Source organism: Lissotriton helveticus, chromosome 3_1, assembly GCF_964261635.1.
Source record: "Lissotriton helveticus chromosome 3_1, aLisHel1.1, whole genome shotgun sequence".
In the NCBI taxonomy this organism is placed as follows: Eukaryota; Metazoa; Chordata; class Amphibia; order Caudata; family Salamandridae; genus Lissotriton; species Lissotriton helveticus.
This window is the reverse complement of record NC_136061.1, coordinates 1863366047-1863393172: the sequence shown is the minus strand read 5'-3', so window position 1 is coordinate 1863393172 and position 27126 is coordinate 1863366047. Positions and strand designations below refer to the sequence as shown.

The window sequence follows — 27126 nt, the reverse complement described above, 5'->3', positions numbered from 1 at the left end:
GGGCTTAAACCTGTTTTCAATGCGCAATAATGCCTCATCATACACATTGTGATCGCCCCCTGAACGTATAGGTGGAATTGTTCTGAAGACATTCTGACCTTCTGAACCTAAACAATGGAGAACATTTTTTTTTTTCCTTTCAGCAGACATTCGCTCGCCATCAATAGCTTTTAAATAGGTAATGAATTCTTCTTTCCATCGTGACCATGGAATAGCCGGTTCACCCCTACTCTGCAAAAATTTGCTGGGAGGATCAAATTGCATTGTCATCAAAATATAATAACTTAAGCTAGGAAAGAAACGTAAGGTATGTATCACTTCAAATCTCAAGATGACTCTCAAAATGACTAAGAAAAAAAAACCACAATGCTAGACAGTATAGAATATTACATGAACATAATTTTTTTTTTTTTTTAAAACAATTATGGTTTTGAGTAAACTAGAATGTATCATAAAAGGAGATCGTGGTATAAAACAGTTGCTAAAGTGGAAACATAAGTTGCCAAGCTGCGTAAATCCGTCTTATGTTGTATACAAAAAATTATGATGGAGGTTGCAGTGAATAACTTCTTTAAAATAAGTACAGCCTTGTTGATCCAATGTGTTCCTTTAAAATATAGTGCTCAGCGTACATTAGGCAAAATGAGAATGAGCCATCAACTATAAAGGCTAGAATATGCTCCCAAAGCTCTCAAAAGAAAGTGAACGATCCAGGAAATTTTTAGATCCCTCACTGTGATCCAAAGAGCCTTCGAGGTTTCGACGATACCTCTATGCTCCCTGAAGGTTCACAATGTCAGCGCACACCTTCCGGTTGAAGATGATTCAAACCGGCTTTTTGGTGCACAGCGCGTCAGCCTTCGTAGGATAAAGCCAGCATCATAAGAATCAGACGCTCTATTACGTCGTTGAGCACGTAGTAAAACAAGGCAAATCGGCTGTAGAAATACACGTGATGACGTTGTTGCAGCAAGATCCAGTAACTATGGCAACAGCAGCGGCGTTACTTCATTTTTGAAGAAATCTTCATAAATCAACGATTTCCACAAAATACATACCAGGAAGTTGCCGGTAAGATCTTCGCATACAGTTTTTTTAGTTACTGCAGGCCGAGTAGGTTCAAAATGATGAGGATAATTAGAAATGGGTTCGTTTTTTTTTTTTTTTTGAAGAAGAATTTTCGCTCCTGTGCCCCTTAAGCTGCAGAAATATTCTTCTTGTGCTCCAAATCGTCGCCAATTTTGTAAAGTAATGCAGGAACAGTAGAATATCCAAAAATAAGTTTATTTAAGGAAGAAGGGCACAGCGCATCCTATAGACAGGAGAGCAGGATACAACTGTCAAACCAGGAATCTGGAACATAGAACCATGGAAGCTCACGCAGGAGCAAAGTTCCAGTTCCAGTTCCAGGAAATAAATAAATAATATATATACAGCAGAACAAAAGTACAAGGCAGAATGTAACAAAGGCCTTTCCCCCCACCTATATGGGGCATCAAATGAAAGAGAAATTGACTTTTTTATGGTGCCCCAGGATTTAGCTGAATTAATATTAGATTACAATGTACCTGTCTCACGTATAAGTGATCACAATCCCCTTGCCTTAGTTTTGAAACTTCAACTGATGGGAATAATGAGCAGTGGGAAAACCTGGTACTTTTCTACTGGTGCAATAAGGGCCTCCGGATAAAACAGGATAGAGTGGACAGGGAGGCTTTCTTGTTCAAGCTTGTGAGTGGGAATAGATAAACAATTTCACTTCTTACCTTAGAGGAGGAGTTCCCAGGGAGCATTTCCAATGTTTTCAGAACTGTATTTACAGCTGTTGAGAACGGGCTGAGGCTGAACAAAGCCCTGAAAATCCATCACCCACAGGCTGGTTAATCATGCCTGCACATTGGCCCAATAAAAGCTGAAAACGTCCCTTTCCACTGAACAGTGCTACAACAACGTTTTCCATTTTATTTTCACTCTTCGTGCAGAATGATATTATGAAATTCCTCTAACCACCTTGTCCCGGATGATAACTGTGTTCATTATTGGGGTCTGTTGTAATTCTGCAATATTGTTTGTACTGTTGACACCGATTACCACGTGTGTTGTGTTGAATATACATCCCTGAGGAAGCCCCAGGCCAATCAGACCAATGTAGGGGGTGAAACACGTGTTGGCTGTTTTATACTTTTGTCACTTCTGGGATCTCTGATCCATCTCTGTATGACTCTAAACCTTAACAGAGTCAATCATTGAAGCTAATACTACAGAAGCAATAAAGATGAATTATTTCCATTTCAAAGAATAATTGTTTTCACTTGTTCTGGCATTCTCTGAATTTCTGTACCAGTAATGGGGAAGGGGACTCCCAATGCCAAGGACAAGTGACCATAAATGATTTGCTCTAGTACCGCAGGATTTCTAAAGATCCTGATCCTTTACCCGCTTCTACTCTGAGCGCTCCAGAGATGACAAATTGACTGCTAGAAGAAAATATAAATCTACCTTGGATGGCCAGGACATCTGAGCTAAGGGCGGAACTTGGGAGGAGCTGGAAAGAGCTTTTATCTTGGGGGACTCCACAGTGTTTTGGAAGGTTGCTAATCAGCTCTTTTTTAGAGGTATGAGAAACCTTCACTGGATACTGTTACTCCAGTGAAAGCCTGGGTAGATCGCGACAATAGTATTTTTAATCCAGGCAATAGGGAGATTACAACAGCCAGTGAAGAGGTTGCCCATGGTAACCCCGAGTTGTACTCTATCCTCTGTAATTCTATTATAGTCAATTACGTAATTGCTGCTCTTAACTAGAGTCCTGTAGGAAAAACCCCTGTACCTGATGGAGTTCCATTATATCTTTATATAAAGATAATATTGTACTGTGGGCCCCAATAATAACCACTTTTTTAAAGCTTGAATTAAAGAGGAACTTATTTCAACTTGGAAGGAAGTGGTAGTTGTCCCCATTTTTAAGAAAGGGGACAGGCACTCTCAAAGCTGTTCCCACTCAATCTCCCTCATTGACAGCTCCCTTAAAATAATAGGCAGAATTATAGGCGATAAACTTGAGAAATGGCAGGAGAAAACCCAGGTTTTGACAAGAGTCCAGTATGGGTTTCACCCCAGGGTGGGCACAGTTGAGCAATGCCTGAAACTCCAGTTGGTTATTGGTAAGTATGTCAAGGCCAAGAGATGTTCCATTCAATTAGCATTTATGGAACTCTCCTCCGACTTTGTCATGGTCAATAGAACCAAGCTTTTGGGCATTATGGCAAGGATGGAAATTGACCGGGCCTTTATTGGTTTGCTACAGACGATGAAATGTAATTGTTTGATTAGGGTCAGATATTGACCCGATGGTGAACTCTCCTCTCTATTTAAATATTCTATGGGGGTGTGTGATGGCCCCATGTTGTTCCTCTTATATATCAATGACATAGTGTTTTGTCTGAGTAAAGCAGGGTAAGATATGCCAGCAATGCGGTCCTAATTTCAAGAACAGCAAATGGGCCACAACTAGCCCTATATAGCAAATTTTTCAACCCCTCTGCATGGGACCCTGAGGACTGTGCAAATTGACTTCCAAGTCTCATAATCCTGCTTTGGCTGCTGTAAGGAGGGGCAGGAGAACAAGCCCCCATGACAATGCCAGCGCTGTAGAGCGCATTCTTCAAACCCTCTGCGCGGGAAACCAAGGACTGTGAAAGGTAATTCCAGTCACAGAATCCTGCTTCGGTTGCTGTAAGGAGGGCCAGGATAGAAGGCCTCCATTACCACGCCAGTGCTATATTGGCCATTCCTCAACCGTGCTATGCGAGGACTGTGCAAAGAGACTCCCAGTTCCAGAATCCTGCTTTGGCTGCTGTAGGAGGGCCGGGAGAGCAAGCCCCTGTGACTGTGCCAGTGCTACATAGCAGATTCTTCAACCCCATTGCATGGACCGCAGAGTGGGGCAAATTGACTTCCAGTCCCAGAATCCTGATTTTGCTGCTGTAAGGAGGGGCAAGAAAGCAAGCCCCCATGTCGACACCAGCGCTATATAATGCATTCTTCAACCACGTTCTGCAGGACGCCGAGGACTTTGCAAAGGGACTTCTAGTCACAGAATTCTGCTTTGGCTACTGTAAGGAGAGGCAGGAAAGCAAGCCCCTGTGACCACGCCAGCGCCATATAGTGCATTGTACAACCCCGCTGCGCGAGACGCAGAGGACTGTGCATAGGGACTTCCCAGTCCCCGAATCCAGATTTGGCTGCTGTAAGGAGGGGTGGCAGAGCAAGCCCCTGTGACAACGCCAGCGCTATATAGTGCATTCTTCAACCCCGCTGCGCGGAACTTTGAGGACTGTGTAAAGGGACTTCCTGTCCCAAAATCCTGCTTCGGCTGCTGTAAGGAGGGGCGGGAGAGGAATCTCCAGTGCCCACCCCAGCGCTATAAAGTGCATTCAAAATACACGGATGGTGGTGCACTGCAAAAGTTAAAGTCCAGTCATAGGCAAGTCAAACTCCAAGATGTATATAATCCATAACATCTTTATTTTTCATTGGTGATAACAAAAGAAAGGCAATGTGTTTCGTTCACAACATATGAACTTCATCAGGGCTGCAAGAAAATACATAAAATCACATATATATACATATTCACATAAAGACAAAATACATTATACATATTACAGAGACACATAATCAATTTACAAACATCTGAAACAACAATAAAAAATAACTATATAACTACCATACAAAGAGAGAAGGAGTTCTCACAACAGAAAAGACATTCACCTAGGACATTTCCCATCCATTCAAAAGATACATATAGTGACTTAAAACAAATAAAAATCATCTGATCATCTCAGGGGACGCAAATGTGAGGCGGCAAATGTCAAAATATATATCATATTTGAACAATGATTCTAAGGATAATGTTGAATGTTTAACCTGCAGATTGTTCTCACCTATAAATTATAAAATCTTCTCTAAATGACACATGTCAAATCCTTACATCTACCCACTGCATTGCCTCTCTCTCAGTCGGAGTTGTCTTAGATCGAGGTGTTATTAGCATAACCACATTATTCCCCTCAATCATCCATATCACACACCATATTTCACATCAGTTTGTGTAATTCATAATGCATGCAGCACGTACCAAGTAGAATTGCGCATCTGCCAAATAAGGCATTCGGTTACCTAATTCCACTTGTTGCGAACCCGGTCCCTCAATTGTATTAGATCCTCACATATCCTGCTAATAAGAATAATCCAGCCAGGGCCAGCTATTGTGCCTCCATTATTGCCTCCTATAGTGACATAGTATGCTCATTTCAATCTTCATAAACGGCGAGACAACATAATATCACATTCCTCTTCCAAGGGTAGTGTTTATCATTACAAGTTACAACCCAATTTGTGTCAATCTCACACCTCTACGTAGTTTTGCATCAAATTGCACAATATCAATGCCAATGAGTATTCAATGAGACCCACTCACAATCACCTGTGCCACAGATCATTATCCTTCATAAGCAAAACGGACACCACATCTTGGTGTATTATATGGAACAAAAGGATACACCATTAGTCAACCATGTTAATTTGTGGGATCACTAAAGTTAGTGTGGCATTCTCCATATTAGAGTTAAAGCTGCATGCTCCATATTTGCTGAAGTATAATGTTGAGATGTTCAACTGATTTGTAATTGTTTTAAGTCACTATATGTAACTTTTGAATGGATCGAAAATGTCCTAGGTGGATGTCTTTTCAGTTGTGAGAACTCCTTCTGTCTTTGTATGGTCATTATATAGTTATTTTAATTGTTGTTTCAGATGTTTGTACATTGATAATGTGTCTCTGTAAGATGTATAATGTATTTTGTCTTAAAGTGAATTTGAATATATAAGTGATTTTATGTGTTTTCTTGCAGCCCTGATGAAGTTCACAGGTTGTTAAAAAAATGTGTTGGCTTTCTTTTGCTATCATCAATGAAAAATAAAGATGTTCTGGATTATATACAACTTGGAGTTGGACTTGTATATAAATTGACTTTAACTTTTGCGGTGCAGCACCTTCCATGTATTTTGGATTCTGTGTGACCCTTTGGTTGCACTATGGGAGCGGCTGGTGATTTGGTTTGGTGCACACAGTAAAATTACACCATTGGATAGATTGGGATAAGGGGGAGGTGCGGTATCCTGGGTGGCTTGCTGCTCTATTTTGTGTGTGCTATACAGTGCATTCTTCAACCCGACTGTGTGGGAAGCATAGAACTGTGCAAAGGGACTTCGTATCCCAGATTCCTGCTTTGGCTGCTGCAAGGAGGGGCTTGACAGCAGGTCCCAGTGACCATGTCAACGCTATCAAGCGCATTCTTCAACCCTGCTGTGCGAGATGCCGAGGACTGTGCAAAGGGACTTTAGTCCCAGAATTCTGCTATGGCTGCTGTGTGGAGAGGCGGGAGAAAGACATTCTTATTGGCGGATGAAATATACGCACAATGCCAACCCCAAGAGCAACCAACTCCAAGATTATTCAGTTTTATAAGGGAAAGCCAAATAGTGCTGAATCAAATGTCAAAAATCCCTGTGCTATTAATTCACATCTTGAGAAGGAGCCAATGCCCTTGAAACCTATCATTTTGACTGCCACTTGGACACTCCTTGAACATAGTGGCCCACCATTGGAAGCGGTGTGATCTAATCATATATCTTGTCCATCCCTGTCTTGTCCAGCTACTTGTGAAAACCAAACAATCAAAGTTAAGCGGCTCATGGACCAGCCGGCAACTGGCATGGACATGAATATTGGCAATAATGTTTGTCTGGATTAAATTGTAGAAAACTTGACGTATGAATTTAATATAATTAGAGATGCTGTTCTTTATTTAAAATACAAGAGTGATGAATCTTATGGCATTTAACAATAGACTAATGGAGAACCTGTTAGCTAGCGAGTCTCTCAAACACATGTGCAAATAACCGGCTTAAACATATTCCTAGTCCAGTTTGTCCCGGTGCCTTATAACAGGGAGGTTACAATATTGGGAACAATCCACCGCCTTTTATTCCCATGACCTCCCAATTCACTGTTGCAATTTCCAACTCTGGAAGACATGGGGCTGATGTCCCTGTGGTAAAGAGCAAAAGCACCTGCATAGTTAACTCAAAGGATCATAATAATGACAGAGCACTTTTTATACACCCTTCAGAGTCAGGATATGGTCTTGTTCCATCTTGCTCTAATAGGGCTCATCCTGAGACTTTTTCTGGGGCGGGCTCTGCTGGATTCTGACCCAAGGCTGACCACCTAGATCCCCTTATTGCACACCCACCATGGTGATTCTAGTTCCTGTGCCCCCACTCAAATCAAATGGAAGAGAAGGATTTTCTCATTTAAGAACAAGCTAACACATTGGCTCTCTAGGAGAACTGGTGCTGATGTTAACATCCATACACAAGTTAATATGGTCCGAAGGGTGGGCTGGGTTAGTCAAGATACTAAATCTTTCCATGGGGATTGTATTATGGTGAATTTTAACAATAGCTGGGTTGCTGGGAGAATCTTAGACTCTTTTCAGTGGACAGAAGGCCCTCTTTAAGCATTGGGCTTCAGTGCATTAAAAAAATAAAATAAACCAGGTCTTCCATCTTAGGCAAACATCTCCAGGCCCAAACCCCCCTGGGTTTCTGAGGTTCCCATGAGACACAGCTTTGGGTGCCACAGGTAGCTTGCCTTCCTCCTCACCTCTTCTGACAGATTTAAGGTTTTTTGTTCTGTCAAGGGGGTGGATTGACTACCCCCTATTGAGTGTGATTTGATTTTGCCAAGAAAGGTCGGGAAGTTGATAATTTTTCTTTAGTGCCCGATTCCAACAACCAGTTAACTTCCTCTCATGGAGCATCGCGGGGTTTGAGGAGAAAGCTAGGGATCCGAACTGGATCATATCATATATTGGCTCTCCAGGAAACCTAGTCTGTAAATAGCTTACCTTTTTTGGGTGGCTTCGTTCATTTTTTCCACCCAGCTATTCCAACTTTTTTGGGGCTAGTCAAGGTGGGGTTGTGCACCTTAATATCTTTGGCCCTTAACTGTGTTATGGCTGTGGTGGAGACAAATTGTCTACACATAGTGGTGGTGTTACTTATTTTTCTAGCTAAATCAACTTTATCGATTTTGAGCATATATAATTCTAATGAACACATTTCTCGTACTGAAGGCATTTCCTCCCTGGGCATGGTCATAGAGAAATATAACACCTTTTCCTTGGTCCCTGGCCTAAGCTCCGCCTCGTACATTTCAATTATGGTTCTGGGCCTTGTTCAAAACTTGCCACATTGGTCAGGATTTCCCTTCTGGAGATGACCTTCAATTGGCTCATTTTCAACACTTCACCCAAAAGAATCAGGCAAATGTATTAATTCAGTCCCTGAATCTGGTGATACCCAGCACCCAGGTAGCTCCTACCTATGTTGGAGGAGGGTTGGAATCAATTGTGGATCACATCCAGATTTCCTCGCCCCTCGCTAGCTCCTTAGTTGATTACTGGACTAAAGGGGCCGGCTGGAGCGATCATAATCCTCTAGTTCTAGTTTTAAGATTTTAGTGCCAGAGACCACCCCAAACGGCTCTTCCCACGGAACATCTGGTTCTTTCAGACCAAGGTACATGTCTGAAATGGACCTAAGAGCTACCAGAAGAGTTTTGCGGCAATGTGTTTAGGCAGAGGTGTCTTGAGCTGCGATCTTGTCTCAATTCCAATTTAGACACAATTGAGCATTGGATGCCTTTTCTGTATTATATGCTGCTGCCCTCTCTGTATCTAGCCGAGGCAATACTATTTCCAGAGGAGCTCGTTGGTTTAATAAGCCCGGCTCTAAAGCTCACAGTGAAGGCCCTCAAACTTTCTCCCAGGAACAGGGAAGAGATTAAACACTTACATGCCACTTACAAGAAGGATACAAAGGAGAGAAAAGGTCTCTTAAAGATGATGTCTGGGAACAGTTATTGAGAGCCAGTGACCTTATTATGACAGGTCTACTTTTTGGAGTGCCCTAAACCACCCTTTTCTAGTTGCTGAGGCTGCTCCAACTTTGTCCTCAGTGATAGCTGAAGGTAAGTGGCATGACCATTTTTCTCGAATGTATTCATTTAAGGCTGGGACGGAGTCTGGAATTCAAAATACTAGTAAAAAGGTACAGGGTAACACCAGCCTTTCCTTCTTGCCCATATAAGTTGCGGGCACCATTAGGCACTTAACCTTTAACAAGGCTCCTGGCCCTGGCGGTGTCCGGCAGACCATATCAGAAGCGATGTAGTCATCTGGGCACCACTTTTGCCAAACATATTAAATGCTGCTGTGTTAATAGCTCACCCTCCCGCTCATGGTCCCATACATGGTGGCCAAAAAGGATACTCTTTTCTTCGGTTTTATGGACCTAACGTCAGCGTTTCACTGGGTGAATCGCTTGAAGCTTTGGTCAATGCTGTTGTTTTTAGGTGTCAATCCAGCTTCGGTACACTTTTTGGGGGACACATGGGGATGTCTGTATTGTTTAGATTCGGGGAGGACTGCTCATGACCTAAACGCTTCACTATAACCTGAGGTGTCAGACAGGGATGCATGTTTCCCCCATTTTTATTCACCATCTATAGTAATGGTTTAGAGGAGGTGTTGTTGGGCAAACAATGTGACGCCCCTCATGCAGTTACCTGCCCACTACCAGCTCTCTTAGGTGCAGATGATCCCGTTCTTATGTCAAGGACGGCTTTAGGGCTTCAACTGCTACTCGATTCTTTTGCTGACTTTATGACTAGTTTAGACTTCCTAATTAATAACACAAAGGAGCAGATTTACGTTTCCTGGTGCACCCCTGCAAATCTGCAGGGATGCGCCAGAAAACTTGCGACACGCATCTTAATCCTTGCGCCACCACCGATGCGCCGCATTTACAATGTGGTGCATCATGGCGCAAGGCGTAATGATGGCGCAGTGCTGGAGTTGTGTCGCGGGCGCGACGCAACTCCAGCACTGTGCCAACCCGGCCTATCTGGAACATGGTGCGTTACACCTTACGCCTGCTTCAAGCAGGTGCAAGGTTTTGACGCAGCGGGGTCGGAAAAGTGACTGAGTGAAATCTTGTAGCCACTCAGCCACTTTTCCGAGGCGTTCTTGTGCCGGAACGCCCCTCCCCTGTGCCAGATCTCCCACATGAAACCTGACACAGGTTGCATGTGGCGCAGGGCTTTACAACGTGACGCATCTCCCTAGATGCGTCACATTGTAAATGCCCCACAGCATGGCGCTGGCTTTACGCCGCCGCTGCGTCACAGAAGTGACGCAACGGCGGTGCAAAAGTGGCATGTGGGGCTTGTAAATCTGCCCCAAAATCTTTTGTCTTGGTTACTGGTGTTAAACCTGCCAAAGTGAAAGCCCATTTTTGCAATAATTTAAAGATCATTCAAAACCATACTTTTAACTATCTGGGCATTCTCCTTGATAATAAGTACACCTGGGGCCCTTTACTCCTTTCGAAAAGACTTACGTTAGCACGTTCTTATGGGCCGTTATGGATTTTAGTGCTAGTGTGGCGAGGAAACTGGTAAAGGCTCTGCTTCACATCTATAAAGCTAATTGTGTATCTGTTACATGCTATGGTTGTAACATTTGGGGGTACCGGGATTGCAATACTATTCAGGTTGAAGCTAGCAGGTTTACTAGGTGCTTACTGGCTGTCCCGCAAAGCACATCGACCTATGCTACCCATGAGGAATTAGGACTCAAATATATTTCAGACACTATCAACCTTAGGCCATTGCTATGGTGGATCTCCCTCTGGCACAAGAGCGATCCAGTCCTGAACAGGTTAAACATCAGGGGCTGCCTTTCCCTGGATAATATGAGAGCGATTCGTTGGCTGAGTTATATTAAAACTGAATTTATAGCTTTGTCCCGTCCACGCTTGTTTACTTTTCCTGAAAAAATTGTTAAAGTGAATTATACTTGGGTCAAACATTATCTTTTAACTCGTATTACAGATAACAGGAAAGGAATTGAATTACAGAAACCTGCAGTTCTTGCCTGTTGTCTGACTAAAACTGTACTGTTGTAATAATTTTATGTACGTCGGTCCAGTGCAATGCACTGGAGCCCAACCGAAAGAAAGCAAGTAAGCAAGTAAGATATCTTAAATCGTTGTTTTCTTTTTGATAATTTCTAGTTTTTCGGGGTCCCGTGTATTACACTGGGGACAAGCACAGCGATCGCAGGTCTGATAACTCCTGCCAAACGTGATCTGGAGTCTGACGCTGAACGTGTGATTGTCCCTCTTCATGTGCAAACGAAGAGGGAGAATCAACAAAACAACGACCTAAAAGGCATACATAAGGACGCATATTGACCTCGGGAGAATCCACCCTTCTTGATAGTATGGAACGCTAACATTTGCCGTTGTGAGAGGGTACATTCAAGTGGTCTTTCATTGCCCTGATGAAGTTCCCAGCATGGGAATGAAACACGTTGGCTGGAGTGTCTTAGTTTGATGATTTTTACAAATTTGGAATAAAGAAATTATTTTTACATCAATATTTGTCTATTGTACTTTATGAGCTGCGCATCCTCATTTGACAAAAAAGTAATTCTTTGATCTGGAGCACAGTGGTGTAATGCAACAACTGGCATTGGGGTTGGCTGAGCAGCTAATTCACTAATTGGAATTAGCGTGAGGCGCCGTTGCTCCACTGGACAATACATCTAAAAAAACTGTTTAGAAAATAATCTCCCTGAACTGAGAGGAGGCTGCATTATTGAATCACAGAACCCCGGATGGGAATTGGGACTTTAAATCTAGCTCAAATCTTCACACACCTTTTATAATTTTTGCTAACAGCTGGAAATAGTTGACAGTACTGAACATAGTAAATCCATTCTTGAGTTACTTAGGAGTAAAATTGAGTTGTGTTATTTATGATAGCCCTGGTCAGTTAAGTGTTGGATGGAAAGAAATATATTTTAAATGTAGAAATATTTGATCACACTGGAAAAAGTATTTTCTATAGAACTAGAGGGAATTTAGACTCTGCTAGATTAACATATGTTTTTTTTATTTCAGAGCCTGCCCCTTCATAGTTCGTGCTTTACCTAGCCACCTTCCCTACTATTTAAAAGTGTCCTTTACCTTTCCATGACCTGAACAGCTTCCTTTGAGGGGAAACAACTCTCTACAAAACGAATATAAGTGATTGGGGCCAGCAAAGTAATCCAAGTAAAGGAATATTTGGTGACTGAGAGTAGAAGGAGGTGGTGAAATCGACTTAATAGGTGGGCCTAGTGACCCTAATCAGCAATCAGTAGTTGCATAGATTATAGCTGCAGATAAACAATGGTAACCAATCGTGTTTCTTTTTTTTAGATCAAATGCGGGAAACATTACAAAGACATCTAGACCTTTCCATGGAGAGGCTGAAAGTTATCCCTTCGGATGTTTTGCAAGACACCAACATCGGCAGCCTTAAATTGGATCGTAACAAACTGAAAAACATTAGTGGAATTTCCAATCTTCTTTACCTGAAGACACTAATTTTGTCCAAAAATGAGCTTTCTGAATTCCCAATGGAAATTAGGAACCTAGTACATCTTGAGAAGTTGGAACTGAACCAGAACAAAATCCAGCTTGTCCCAGAAGGGGTGTTTCACTTCCTACCCTGTCTTTCATTTCTCAAACTTAGCAACAATAGAATAGCGGCTCTTCCTAAAGACTTAGCAACTTGTCAGAGTCTCCAATACCTCAACCTATCACACAACTGGATCCGGTCTTTCCCAGATGTAATCCTTGAGTTGAGGAGATTGGACGAACTCTATGTTGAGAACAATAAACTGAGGAAACTTCCTTTGGAGCTTTTCCTGAATCTACCACTGAAGAAGTTCAAGGCAACTTCCAACAGGCTAAGAGAACCACCGGAGGAAGTATGCATTGGGGGTCTCAAGCAGATCAGGAACTATTTCAAGCAGCTTCAGAACGGCAAGGCAGAAGAGGACAAGAGAGTGAAGACAATGTTCTTAGGGGCAACCATGGCTGGAAAATCAACTTTATGTAGAAGCCTTAGCCAGGGGAGAGTTGTGTCTGTGTCCAGAGAAGATCGAACTGTCGGGATTGAGATCAGCAAGTTTCAGATACAGGACTTCATGTTTCTCTTTTGGGACTTTGCTGGCCAGATGGAATACTATCTGACACACCATGTCTTCATCACCCCCCAGGCACTTGTGATTCTAGCCATCAATCTGCAAAGGTACTTTCTATCCTAAATCACCTTGATTGATTGTGTAACCAAGAATTTCATTATTGATACTGTCTCACAAAAGTATGGCTAAAAGAATTTATGCACATGCTGAAATATCATCTATAAATCCACTTTCCATTACTGCATTCCTTACATCAAGAGGAATGCTTATTAAACTAGTGGTTGATTTACTACTTTTTCTATGTAACAATGTGCTACTCATTCACCATGATAATGTGCTGAAGAGAATACCATAACGGCATATAAATATGCCTGGAGCTTAGGTGATCTTCTTGGTTAAGGTATGCTTACCTATTTCAGAGGATTTATATTAAGAATCTGGTATGTTGTAAGAGATATAGGAGCTCATTTAGAGTTTGATGGAAAGGGTGCTCTGCCACAAACATGGTGGAGTACCATGTCTGGCAAACTTCTGGTTCTCTTACTCTATTTAGCTGTCATGTTTCTGCCGGCAGAGCCTCTGCTGGTTCTGCCAGTGGAAACTTTTGACCAAACAGCCCTACAGCCATTGGACCATTGGTCGAAGCACCTCAAATCATCTGCCCTATTTAGGGCAGACCTTGTTGTATACTTTTTCCTGTTTGGACCATCAGTAAACTGTAAAACAAATTAATAACCACACATTTTAGGAACGTTTATACTTTGTTTTTTCCTACTTTGGGAGTTTGTTTTTCAAAAACAAAAGCATTTCCTATGCAGGTGCACCAAATATTGGTACCCATAGAGCAAAGTGTCAGTGCCTTCAGACGAGCTGCCATGCGGTTACTCTTCAGAAGACTCAGTGATATTCTCCAGGCAGCTAGAGATCTCTAAATCTGGCGTGCTGTAGTCTGCCTGAGCAGCAGAGTACATCCCTCTGCTACCCTAGCAGAACAACATACAACATATCTAATGCTAAATAAGCCCTATAGTTTGTAGCACAGAGTATTGTAGTGAACAGATTATAGTTTCCCGGGAACACCATACAAATTTAATTTTTCCAGAGCCAGCATGTGGTATGTGCTGAATCAAAGATGAGGCAAAAGACAGTAACACTCCATGACAAATTGTCCGCTATGAAGGTACGCCCTATGTTAATAAGCCAGATTCATTTTATAAGAGCTACACAACCACTATGTTTTTCTTGAACAATGGAAGTTGAGTCAGTTTCTTATGAAATTATCTTCCATTTAATACAGAGAGGGGATAGCTAGTTGCTTTGTATCACACTATTGTGAAGTGTATTAATAACAGGGCAAATGTTTTTGAGTGTTTGTGAATCAATGTTTTGCAGAGTATATCAGAGTATCTACCATAGTTAACAGCATGTTTGTTGAAGTGTTAGAAAAGGTTAGGTGCAGGGTTATTACTTCAGCTAAAGGGAGGAATTGAGACTTAACTCAATAATATAACCTTACTTCTTTTATTTAACAGAAAATAAGTGATTAGCAGATTGATTTTAAGTTATCCCAAAAAAATAGTGTGAAGCAATGAAGTAACAATATAAAGAATATGGTAAAATATATATTGCAACCAAAGAAATTACTCATCCGGTAAGAAAAATCTATTTCTGAACAGCTAGAAGATGCCAACACAATATGCTATACATTGTATAGGCATGTGGTAGTTAAGGAAGTTTTAATCAGACATTTAAGCAGATGGCCTACTGCAACATGGGAGCATTAACTTCAGTAAGAAATACAAATCATATTAGATAGCAACATTTGTCGAAGTCATATTATAATGTTAGAAGTTCCAACTATTGAATTGTCAAGGATACCTAGTGTAAAATGGGGTCAAGTGCTTAGCCTCGATGTTATCCTGGAAAAAAAGATTAAAACAACTTGGAACAGGAGACAAAAATTATTTGCTCCTTTATCTGTCATGTGAGCAACCATAACGTATTTCCTTGAAGCTGGTTGAGCTCTTCAGTTATTCAGATATGAGCAAGGAAAGATACTCCTCAGAGCCTGTCACCCCATTTTATTTGTTGCTATATCTACAAATTTGTTTCACAAAATATCTATTGTCACTAGAAAAATCATATCGTCACCATGCCACAAGCAGAATTCAATAAGGAACTGTAAATGCTCCACCAATATATACTTTCAATGCAAAAAAAGAATAAATCGTGTTGCTTGCTTTTTTAATATTTCTATTCTGATATACTTGTTGCCCGACCATTGTGGAACAGACTGAAAAAGCATACTATTCCTAATGGCCTTTTCATAATTAGCATGCTGTACTTCAATACTTGTTGTTCTGAGATAAGCCTAACACATGGCAGGGTTGATACACATGATTACAAACCTATGAGGGTTAGGGGAGGATGCATTTTAGCTTCTCTTTTGTTCAACATACTTGCAGTGAATCTCCTAAGGATGACTTAATGATGTCCAAAATTTGGAAATGTTTAATCCTCCTCCATGATATATGTAAATGATTATATTGGTACGGGTAGGACATTCATAGTGATGCAAAGCCTGCTTCATCCATGGGATATATGCAGTGCAAATTACATCACAGGCAGCTATATTCAAATTATAGTCTTTTATTTTGTGGTTCATAAAACGTTGCAGTCTCAAGTGTTGTCCCTTTTAAGCTTCATATAAATAAGTACACCCTGCCTACAATTATTTCAATTCCTAGTCATTAAATGGTCTGCGTTCATGTGTTAGTAATGCAACCTTCTAGGCAAACGTGGCTATGCAGAATTGCCCTGAATTGTGATAACTTGGGGGTACATGCATCATTGTAGGCAATTGCAAATCCATAATTGCAATTATTAAGGAATCACAATTATGGAATCGCAATTGCCTCAGCATGTTGGTTTTGCTACAATATTAGGTATTCCTACATATTCCTTAATTGGAATTGCAAATTGCGATTCGCAACTAAGGAATAGCGTCCCATTCATTTCAATGGGCCTACCTAATAGGTACTCGCAAATTGCGCACGCAACTTCAAGGGTGCAAGGGGGCCAAAAGGCCACCCTGATGCATCCCTGAAATTTTATTGTGATCACATGTTGCGCACATACATGCCCCAAGGGCATGTGTGTGTGCAACATGGCACTTTGAAAAATTCACTTTTGTGCATTTTTCAAAGTTTTTGGAAATTACCATCAACCTTTAATTGATGGTAATTTTCTATCCCAAATTGCGAAATCGCAATTTTAAAGTGCATCATGCATTGCATTTAGGGAATCGCAATTTGCAATTCCCTGAATGCATTCGCAATTTAGGTAATCGCAAAATTTGCGATTACCTAAATTGCGAGATTGCATTTGGGTTAATGCATCCCAATGCAAAAATGCCAGTCGCAAAGGGCCAGATTCTGCTAATCTACCCCTTTGTGAACAGTATTTACAATGATGCATGTGCCCCTTGGATTCCAAAATTAGATCTTGAGGTTTGTTCTTGGAATCCAACTGGGCATGTCCATATATTGTTTGTTTAGGTGATTTCATTTTTTAATTCCTTTAGAAGCAAAATTGTGCTAAATTCCAGTGGAGAGCATATTTTTGCCACAGGTGTACAGGTGAAAGAGACAGAGGATTTTTTTGGCCTGAATAGGCTCATCCACTATGATAACTGGCCTTGCTTTTAAGAGGTCAGAGATATGAAGGTGGTAGCTACAACCTTCAGAAAATGCAACATCCCTGCTTGTGGAGATTCATAGGACAGAAATCGCACATAATGTGGTAGTGTTTGGTGAGGCTGCACGTGCATGACTGTAAATAATGAGTAGAATAAAAGTACAGGGAGGGGGTTTCTGGCCTCTGACAATGGAGTCTGATCCACAAGAAGGAACTGTGAGATCACTGGTTTGAAACAGCAAATAATGTGATATTTCAAGCAAAGACTAATAGGATGATTTTGAGTTTTGCTTTCAAAATTTGTATTCTACAATGTGCAGGATATATGTTCACCACCACACTGGCAGGGGAAAATCAGCTGTATTTTGTGTCCTCTGTTATGACAAAAGTGGTTTCTCTTCTAAAGTGCCAGTCTCTATCTTGGGAGGAGATACTTTGAGTGTGAGGTTGCCGGTCTTTTTTGTGAACTCTGTCAACGCTCATGTACAATTATGAATTTCTTCCACCTAATGCGATCTCTTGAAATGCATCCCAAAGAGGAGTTTCATTGTCAGTTCCAACATAGCTTGCCTACTTAACGTGCTTATTCTGGAAACAGTTTTTTTCTTTCTGAACTTGCGCCCCCTTTTCCATGGTAGTGCCAACTCTGCCAGACATGATGGTGAGTCATCCACTTTAGACAGGATGGCTGATGTGCCACCATCTTTGAAGGAGTTTGCACCACACTGGCAGACTCAAGCAGCTGAGCAGAGGATCTAGCAGCAGGTCAGGATGGCTTACTTTGCTCGAACTCAAGATTAAAAAAGTGCCAACACAACAGGCTCTGATTGAGGTTCTTCCGGTTTCTGCTGGATCCTTCATTACCATCCTCCTTGGTTTTCCAGATCCAGGAAGGAGGCTTTCGTCCCCACGAGGCGGATCAATATTTTAGAAACTCTTCACTGTATGGTAACGTTATCACTTTGTGACAAGGCCATCACTGTTCCACAGGGTCATCCCTTTGATATAACCACTGTAAGATAATGATGCCAACCATTTCTGTTTGACAACAGCTTAATTGTTGACACATTGTCATGACTCTGTGATAATGTCCTCATTATGTGTCAATTATATCATTCATTTCTGTGTGAAATTATGAAGTAAATCAATACTTTGCTTCAGTTTCATCACTGCCTGATGATAGTGTCATCTTCATTATACATGCGTGGCTCAGCAATTGATTGTAAACATGTGAACAAGGATTGAGGATAAGGTGCTACAATCCATTAATGAATGAATTGAATGACACCATTGTGAAGAATTGATATCGCTTCTGAAACAATGACCTAAGTAGTTTAAATGAGCAGTTCAGAAACAAAATTACCACTTCTGAAATGCTTAAGGTGGAAAGAAATGAATGTATGTCATTTAAGAAAAAAAGAGCAAAAGCCTTGCTTCATATTTATGGAAATGGTTTGATAGGAATTAAAAACATAGTTGGTCATTTTGTATATCAGAAGATATCTTTATGAACATAGTATCTTGATTCCCGACATTTGTTGTATTTAAGAATAGCCTGTCTAATGGAGGAGCTTGCTCTAAGAGGCATCGCATGTCTTTTGTCCCTTTCTGTTTCCAGATATCAGACGGACGATGAGGATGTTTTTAATGACCTTGTTGGGTTCTGGATTAACAACCTTCTCATGCGAGTGCCAGATGCAGTGGTCTTGCCCTTGGGAACTCATAAAGATTGCTGCATGGTTGGAGAAGTGGAGGCAAAGAAACACCACATTGAAGGAAAGATTGCAGATATGTTGCAACAAAGAAAGACTAATCTTAATCACTTTATTCACAACATGGATGACAAGAAAGAGTCCGAGCTGTACTCGGACCAGTTGCAGAGACTTAAAGAGATGGCAGACTGCAGCCTACGCGTATGTATTCACAGACACATAATCACATGCTTCAGCCATTAATCTGTGTAGATCTCCTGCTCATATTTTATTAATGTAATCATTGTTATCAGTCTTCTCTGTTCATTATAAATTGTCCCAGTTTAACCAACCACCTTACCTCTACTTCCATCTACATAATGCTATTTTCATCTTTATGTGCCAAATGGGACTACATCGAAATTATGTTAATTGTATAATCAATATGGGCAAGTTGTTTTTACTCCAATTTTAAAAGTGTTATCTGGATTGTTCGTTCTCCATGGTCAACACGTATGCTGGATTTTAGTAGAAGCATCAGTGTTAAAAAAAATAATTGGGGCCAGATGAGGTTGGCAGCAGAAAAGGAAATGGAAGATGCAAGGAAACCAGGCACTCCTGACATATGATTGGCTTGGCGTTAGCTCCAATGGCCTTCAAGACCACTTATCGCTATGAGGGGCTGTCTTACTTCTTGTAGACCAATTCACAATTGAAAACAGGACTCAAAAATTAAATCAAATGGAATTAAAATGGACTTGGTACTGGGCAAATCAAAAGCTAACTTATCAAAAAGGTGAGGGAAGGAGAAGAGTAGGTAGTCCCTGACTGCTTCCTCCCAAATGTATGTTTTATAAACAAACAGACAGGGAATCGGAGCATCTAGGGTTAGCCATAAAGATATTATATTAGTACAGGACATGTCTTATATATGGGTTTCATAAAAAAAAGTAAGGGAAATCCTCACACACTAATGTAGGTGGCATGCTTCATCATTGGGTTTGCCACTTGTGTCTGGAATTCTTATATGAATGAATGGGGTCCCCAATTTTTCTTATTTTTTGAAGTTGTGTAGGGGACCCAAAAAGTGAAGTTAACAATCCCCATAGGTACTGCTAATCATTCTTTATCCTTGGAAACAAGAGGGATGTTTAAAACTATTTTGGAGGGTGTTGGGGATAATTATTGGTCCTGCATCTCCGTGGTCAACATTTTTTAACTGTATTATTGTCCCCGCTGGGGTTTGTCTGGCTTTTTAAGACCTTGATCCGTAGCGTAAGATTTATGGACCAGATATTTCAGTTAAAGGCAAGACCATGCATATTATCTACACACTCTCATTCTTTCATGCATTGTGTGCTGTAATACTCCTGTTTGTGGATGAGAGTTCTGTAAGGAAAATCCTGTAGTACTAGAAATAAAATATGAGACACACATATAAAAGAGCCAAAAAAATTGGTAGTGAAGTGATGTACGTCAGTTCACTCTATGTACATGCTTTGTGCCAAAAAGCATGTAGTGTTCTTCTATGCAACAAAATAGTCTTCTTATATGCAACAAACAATACTGAACGCTAACACCGCAATTTCATACTTAGATGGTACTGTTTTTTAATTAAAAGAATTTTGAAATAAATCACCCCACTGTGTTTTGGTGACTGGGTGGCACACTTTTCCAGTCTTACCCTATTTGTATGGTAGAACTTGCCTAAGGGAGAAATGCACATAGGGACCCTTGTTTTCACATACTAGGTCATAGAGAACAATAAGGACTTACGCAGCGCCACACATGGGGAGATGATAGAAACAGCAAAATACAAGTCGGGCGGCACACTATGCTAAGCACGGATTTTAATCTTATGTTTTTAAGCCACGCCCTTAATTACATTGGCCACGCCCGTTTAAGAGACCTCCCCCAGTTTTTTCATCCCACTTAAAGCCCTGTGTGAAGGTGCTGCTCATGAAAGTACCTGGTGGTAGATAGTCCCTTCAAATTCTGTGAAATTTGGGGGCGCAAGAGAGACCACAGCCAGATTGCCGAACTTCAGGGAAGCTCCGCCAGCCTGAGCTATCATCCATCAATTATCCTGCCATCTGGCCCCAATCCTGCCAAGAAAGGGAGCCCTAAATGGCCGTAAAACATTGCAGCGAGGTTGAACGGGAAATTCAACTCTGTAATAGGGTGGCCAACCATCTGTAAATTTCACGGACTGCCCGTAATTTGGGCCTCTTGTCCGTTTTTCCATGAGGATTTCTTCCACGGACGCCTTTTTTATCCGTAATTTCAGACTTTAGAGCAAGCTGCCCCTTGCAAGCAGCCCGAGAGTCCTGTAACTCTCACTGCAGGGGCAACTCTCGCTCCTGCTGTGATCAGTGGCCTACAGGAGCCCCTCACGACCTGGCACACGCTGCTATCAGCCCATTATCATTCTGTATGTTGGCCTAATGATCACATAAAGAATTATAATGGGCCTCTCTGCACAATGACAGCATTTCCTGGGCCTCCTCCTGCCAGAGCCATGGGCATGGCAAGCTGCTTTTGTTTTGGGGCTCCTGGCACCTCACCAGGGGCCAAGCTCTAGGGAGGTGGAGGTTTCATTTTGGAGTATGTTAAATTGTGTAATTAGCTGTAAATACGTTTTTGTATTATTTATGAAGATGGATCTGCTAGATAGAAGTGTGCCATTTGCCATAGCCTGTTAATATGTGAATGCCTAAAGAATTGTCATTGTTTGTTTGATGATAATGCTTGGTTACAATTTTTTGTTTTAATGTAGTGTTTTCTGTTAATCGACATGACCTGTGTGTACCCAAGAGCTTGCAATCGTGTCATTCATTTTGTTGAGTTGAAGGGGGTCTGGATCCATAACTGGGAGCATCCTGGGCCTATAAACTCCTACACTTCACAGTAGAACTGAAGCTCATGCCTTTTATGGAAACCTCATCCTTAAAGACCAAGGGGCATATTACCAAGGGCCTTATCGCCGCTTTAGCGGGAATTTTTCCCGCTAAAGCGGCGATAATTTTATCGCCCTATTACCTAGCTGTCGCTAACACCAGGTAGCGACAGCTAGTAGGAGATAGCGATCATCTTGAGGCCCACTTTGCATGTCAGCGATATTTATCGCTAATGACATGCAAAGTGGGCGTGCCAAGATGTTAGCGACTGGAAACAGTCGCTAACATCGCTATCTCCTATTACCTACTTTTGGAAATAAAAGCTAACGCCTGCCCAGAGCAGTTCTTAGCCATGTTATCCAATGGTAGGTGGATAACATGGCTAAGAGCATTTGCTCGGTAATGCATGAATATCGCTGACTTTACAACGATATTCATGCCTTTCGGCCGATTTTTATCCCTTAGGAGATAACTTTGATAATTGCAAGGTTTCTAAGCGATAAAAATAGGTGAAGCACGGCAATAAAATTATTGCCTCTAACCAAGCTTAGCGATAATTATCGCTTAGTCTTGGTAATATGCCCCCTAGCTCCATCTATCTGAGGCCTATATAGAAGAGAGATCTTGTCCGCCTATGCTTTTGTTTTTCTTGTACACCACCAGTTGTTTTCTACTGTCCTATACAGTGCGCTGTTACTTCCCAGCTAGGGTTGGCATACCTAAATGCATGGTACAGAAAACAATGGTCGCAAACATCAACAAGGATAGGACAGGGAGGAGGAGCTACGCGCGCATCCGAGATGGCCGCGTGAGCACAGGGCTCCCGAGTCCCTTGCTGCCCTCCGCATATATCCTGAATGATATTCTGACTTTGACCACGGGTTCTTGAAGATGAACCTCAGCTGACACCTTAGCTGTTTTCAAAATTTCATTTGGACCTCGGGAACCGCAGATACGCCGATCGGAGTTTTTGAGGCCCGCCCTACGGCGACACCGGGAGCTGGCACACCAAGACGCCGGGGAGTAGTTGAACAACAACGGCCTGAGGGGCTACCCCTGTTGCCCTGAGTTGACTTTCGGTTTCGTTTCTGGGCCTCTGCCTCCTCTGACTGCGTGGTTGCCTCGCGCCCCCATCGGGGTCCAGCCTAACTCTGCTTCCTGATTATACGCCAACGGTTGTGAGGGTTTGGGTGTTGAGCTGAGCTGCTGCTTTTGCCCTTTCTGCCCACTTTCGTGATTTTCAGTGGTCTGGTGGTGAGCGGCCGTTTTCACCAGGTCTCGCTGGCCCCTTCGGGGCTCACCATTCAAAATGACTACCAGGCCTGACAACGAGAAGCGGAAGACTAAAACGCCTCTACGTGGGGGACCGATTCAAACCAACGTCATGGATCGCTATACCCAACCCAAGGGGTCCCCCGGTGGCGCCAGTCGAGCTTTGGAGGGCCCCAATGACTGCCCGACTGCGTTGACCGAATTGACTCTGCAGGATGTCATGGGCGCCATTGCCAACATGAAGGCTTCCATTGGTCGGCAATATGAGGCTCTCGCTCTCAAAATTGACACTGTAGCAGTTGATGTTACTTTGATCAGAGCTGATTTGTCAAAGACCAACGAAAGGGTCAAGTCTCTAGACCTGAAGACTTCTAGCCTCACGACCGATGTATCTGATCTGCAGACGGAAGTTGACGCTTGCGCTCCTCCAACGATCTCATGGCCCATCGACTAGAGGATTTTGAAAACAGGGCCCGGCGCAACAACATATGCCTTATTGGGGTCCCTGAAACTTCTGGTGCTTTGGCAACTGATCTCCTTGTGGAAGACATCGTCTTGAATCACCTGGCCCCTACAGGCCTGAGTAAATTTTTTGCCGTGGAGCGTGCCCATCGAGTGCCGGGCGGAAAACCGAAATCGGGCGCCTCACCGAGACCTATCATCGCCAGGATCTTCAATTTTAGGGACAGAGACACTATCCTGCAGGCCTCGAGAGTAAGTGGCCCCGTAAAATTCTACCCGGACTTCACGCAGCTTGTTCAGAGACAAAGGATGGGGTTTCAGGGAGTGAAGCGAAGGCTGAGAGACTTGGGCCTGAAATATGCAATGCTATTTCCAACCAGGCTGCGTGTCGAATACGAAGACCGGACTTTCTTCTTTGATCGTCCTGACGGAGTTAGTGACTGGCTGGATACCCTTCCCAAACAGACTGACTCAACCGGGCATCCGGGTGGAGCCGAGGGCGGCATATCGGAACAAGAGTGACAACATGATTCCTGATTTCTGAACATTCACGTGTTATTCGGCTGGGTTCGATACTTCTTCTATTACTGTGTTCTATTGCTATATACCCGAGGGTGGCGGGGGGAGTGGGACTCTTTCCTCCTCAAGGGTTTCTTTTTGTAGACTAGTTTAATGATAGGGCGACAGGCACACTGCAAGTTGGGGTGGCTTTTGAGTCTAACGCAGGGATGCATGGGTGGGGGGTGTTGTAACGGGTTCTACTTGAGGGGTGGTGGGGGGTTCTTGGGTGTTTGTGAGTTTCTTTCAAGGCAACGTATCGTATTTCTTCTTGATCAGGTCATTGTGTTCGTTATGGGGTGGATTCTGCACTTCTTTCTGGGGTGGGGGTTAGTGGGTTGAAACTAATGTGTTGGAATGTTAATGGGTTGGGGGATAGGATAAAACGGGGTGTGGTGTTACAGTTATTGCGGCGCCTCTCCCCCGATATTGTGTTGTTGCAGGAAACGCATCTGGTTGGGAACACGTGCCATGCCATGATTCGGCGAGGGTATCGTCTTGTGGCACACTCTGGCTTCACCTCTGGTTCTAGGGGTGTGGGTATCCTCGTCAGGTCCTCCCTCCCTTTGGCAATCGATGATGTGATTCTTGACGACAGGGGGCACTATGCTGCTCTCACTGGTAGATGGGAGGGGAGGACTGTCTCATTTGTTACTGTCTATATCCCGCCAGGTCTACAGACCTCGACTTTTGCGGATCTTGGGCGTGTAGTACTGGGGCTCCCTGAGGGCATCTTGGTGATGGGCGGAGACTTCAATTCGGTTGTCTCCGGTAACATAGATCGCTACCCCCCAGGGATCTTCCCAAGTCGCAATCCTGGTTGAGTGGGTTCTTGGAGACACTGGGTCTGGTAGACTGTTGGAGGTTGCTGCACCCGGATCAGGTGCAATACACCATTCACTCTGGAGCCCATGGCAGTCTGTCCAGACTCGACTATATTCTGGTGCCGGCGGCGCTGTCCTCCTTCATCAGGGAGGTGAGACAACTCGCTCGGGGCATATCCGACCACTCCCCAGTATGGCTTAGCATGGATACTACTATGAGTAATGAGGGAACGGTCGCCCCTATAAACCCCTGGTTTCTTCGCAATCCCAAGACCCGTGCCGAGTTGATGAAATCCCTCGATCATTATTTTGTAGAAAATGTGGGGTCTGTGTCATCTGCTGTATCGTTGTGGGAAGCGTTTAAGACTGTGACACGTGGGCAGGCTTTATCTCTGATCGCTAACGCCAAGAAAAGTAAGCATGAAGAGGTGGTCCGTCTGGAGTCGGAGATAGCCGCACTGGAGAGTGACTTGGAGCGCGGAGTGTCCCGTGCCAAGCTTCATTCCCTCAGCCTCAAACAATTAGATTATAGGACCCTGGTTACTGATGCTGCAAAGGTCATGAGCAGGGAACAGCAGGGCAGACTGTATGATGTTGGGGATAAGGCGGGTAAATTGATTGCGTGGCTGGACAAGAAAGAAAGGGCGAGTCGTGTAGTTCCTGTGATTGAGAACCTTGACGGAGTGTGCGTGACTGACCCGGCTGCAATTGTTGAATGCTTTGCGGAGCACTTCCGAATTGTGTATGCTCCGGTCTCTGACAGGCCGGAGGACGACTCTCATTTGTTGCTCCGCGATATTACTTTGCCCTGCCTGTCTGAGGCTGACAGAGACCTGATGGACGCGGTGCTTTCGGCTGATGAGGTGGCTACCGCCATTCGTTCAGTGCGCTCTGGCTAGGCCATGGGTCCTAATGGTCTGCCCATTGAACTGTATAAATTGTGTCCAGACAAAATGGCTCCATATCTTCGTGATATGTTTCTAGAGTCCCGCGACTCTGGCTCCCTTCCATGTGACCAGCGTCTTGCTAATATCGTAGTGATTCACAAGGAGGGGAAGCCACGGGATCGCTGTTCATCTTATAGACCAATCTCGCTTCTAAACGTTGAACCGAAAATTCTGGCTAAGTTATTAGCTAACCGCCTGACGAACGTTATCAGCGACCTGGTCCATCCGGATTAGTCCGGTTTTATTCCGCACCGTAACACGGCGCTCAACCTGCGGCGCTTGCACGGTGTTCTCGCGAGGGCGGCGTCCTTTCGTGAGCCGGCCATCTTGGCTTCTTTGGATGCTATGATGGCCTTCGATACTCTAGAGTGGCCTTGTCTCTGGGCCGCTCTTGTGAAATTCGGATTCGGCCCCGGGTTCATTGGCTGGGTGAAACTTTTGTATGCGGAGCCACTGGCGCAGGTGGTTGTGAATGGTCGAGTCTCTGCGGCTTTTGTCCTCGGGTGGGGCACGCGGCAGGGCTGCCCATTGTCACCACTGCTTTTCGCGCTTGCCCTTGAGCCGCTGGCTGCCTGGTTGCGCTGGGAGCCCTCGCTTAAGGGTATCCAGTTGTCCCTGGACTTTGAGGATCGCGTCTCGCTCTATGCGGATGATATCCTATTGTACCTTACGTCCCCTCGAAAATCTCTGAATGTTTTGTTCGATGTGCTTACTTCGTTTGGGAAGAATTCGGGCCTTGTGATCAACTGGGCTAAATCCTGTGTATACGTGCTCTTGGGCGGTCCCCTTCCCTTGCCTCGCAGATGCCCCATTCGGGTCTCTCCGACGGGCTTTAAGTACTTGGGGATTTTTATATCTTTGGACCCCGTGGCTTGCTATGAACGTAATCTGCTCCCTCCCCTTCAAAGATTGAGACTTGATATTGTGCGCTGGCGCGGGTTGCCTCTATCACCGCTCGGGCGCGCGGCTCTTTTTAAAATGATGGCCCTGCCGCGTTTTTTGTACGCGCTTCAGAATACGTTCAATATTATTCCGGCGAGCTACTTTCGAGAGGTTGAGAGCCTGCAGAGACGGTTAATCTGGGATGGACGTTCGCGTATTGCCCTCTTCCCTGGTATGACGGGAGTATAGCGCTGCCGGATATTAGGCGTTACTATTGGGCCTCGCAGCTGAGTGCGATCAATCATGCGACATACGCTTCTGCTCCTAACCTGGCGTTCGGGATGGATAAATATTTGCTACCGGCGGGGACTACAGAAGGGCGCTCTACTCCAAGGCGGCGGGCAAGGATTTATCTGGACCTACCAAGATTGCTGTACGCGTGTGGCATGCTGCGAATGCGTCTGTGGGATGGAGAGATCGATTGACTCGTGCGACCCCGTTGTATGCTTCTGAAAGGTTGGGATGTCTCTGGAAAACGAAAGGGTTTGAAAAATGGGATATGATTGGTATTAGCTGCGTGGGCGATCTCTGGGTCAAGGGCAAAATCAAGACCTTTGCAGCACTAAAAACAGAATATGAATTGAGTGATAGGGAATTCTTCCGGTATGCACAGATTCACCATGCCTTAAGTTCGGTTCTCCGTGCGGGTACTGTCATCCCCGAGTCCTCCCCCC

At 43.5% G+C, this 27126-nt stretch overlaps 1 protein-coding gene across 2 annotated transcripts in view; it reads left to right on the top strand.

Annotated features, from left to right (window-relative positions):
* LOC144823915 (malignant fibrous histiocytoma-amplified sequence 1 homolog) overlaps positions 1–27126 on the top strand; it is a 235088-nt gene that overhangs the window by 62013 nt on the left and 145949 nt on the right. Inside the window, exons 1-3 of one of the 2 annotated variants that reach the window (XM_078682826.1) lie at positions 12196–12302; positions 12394–13270; positions 18478–18772. In XM_078682826.1, coding sequence (XP_078538952.1) covers positions 12399–13270; positions 18478–18772 — 1167 coding nt within the window. In that variant the 5' untranslated portion in view covers positions 12196–12302; positions 12394–12398. Of the gene's footprint in view, positions 1–12195; positions 12303–12393; positions 13271–18477; positions 18773–27126 lie in introns of those variants that run through there. The other variant, XM_078682825.1, reaches the window with a different exon arrangement.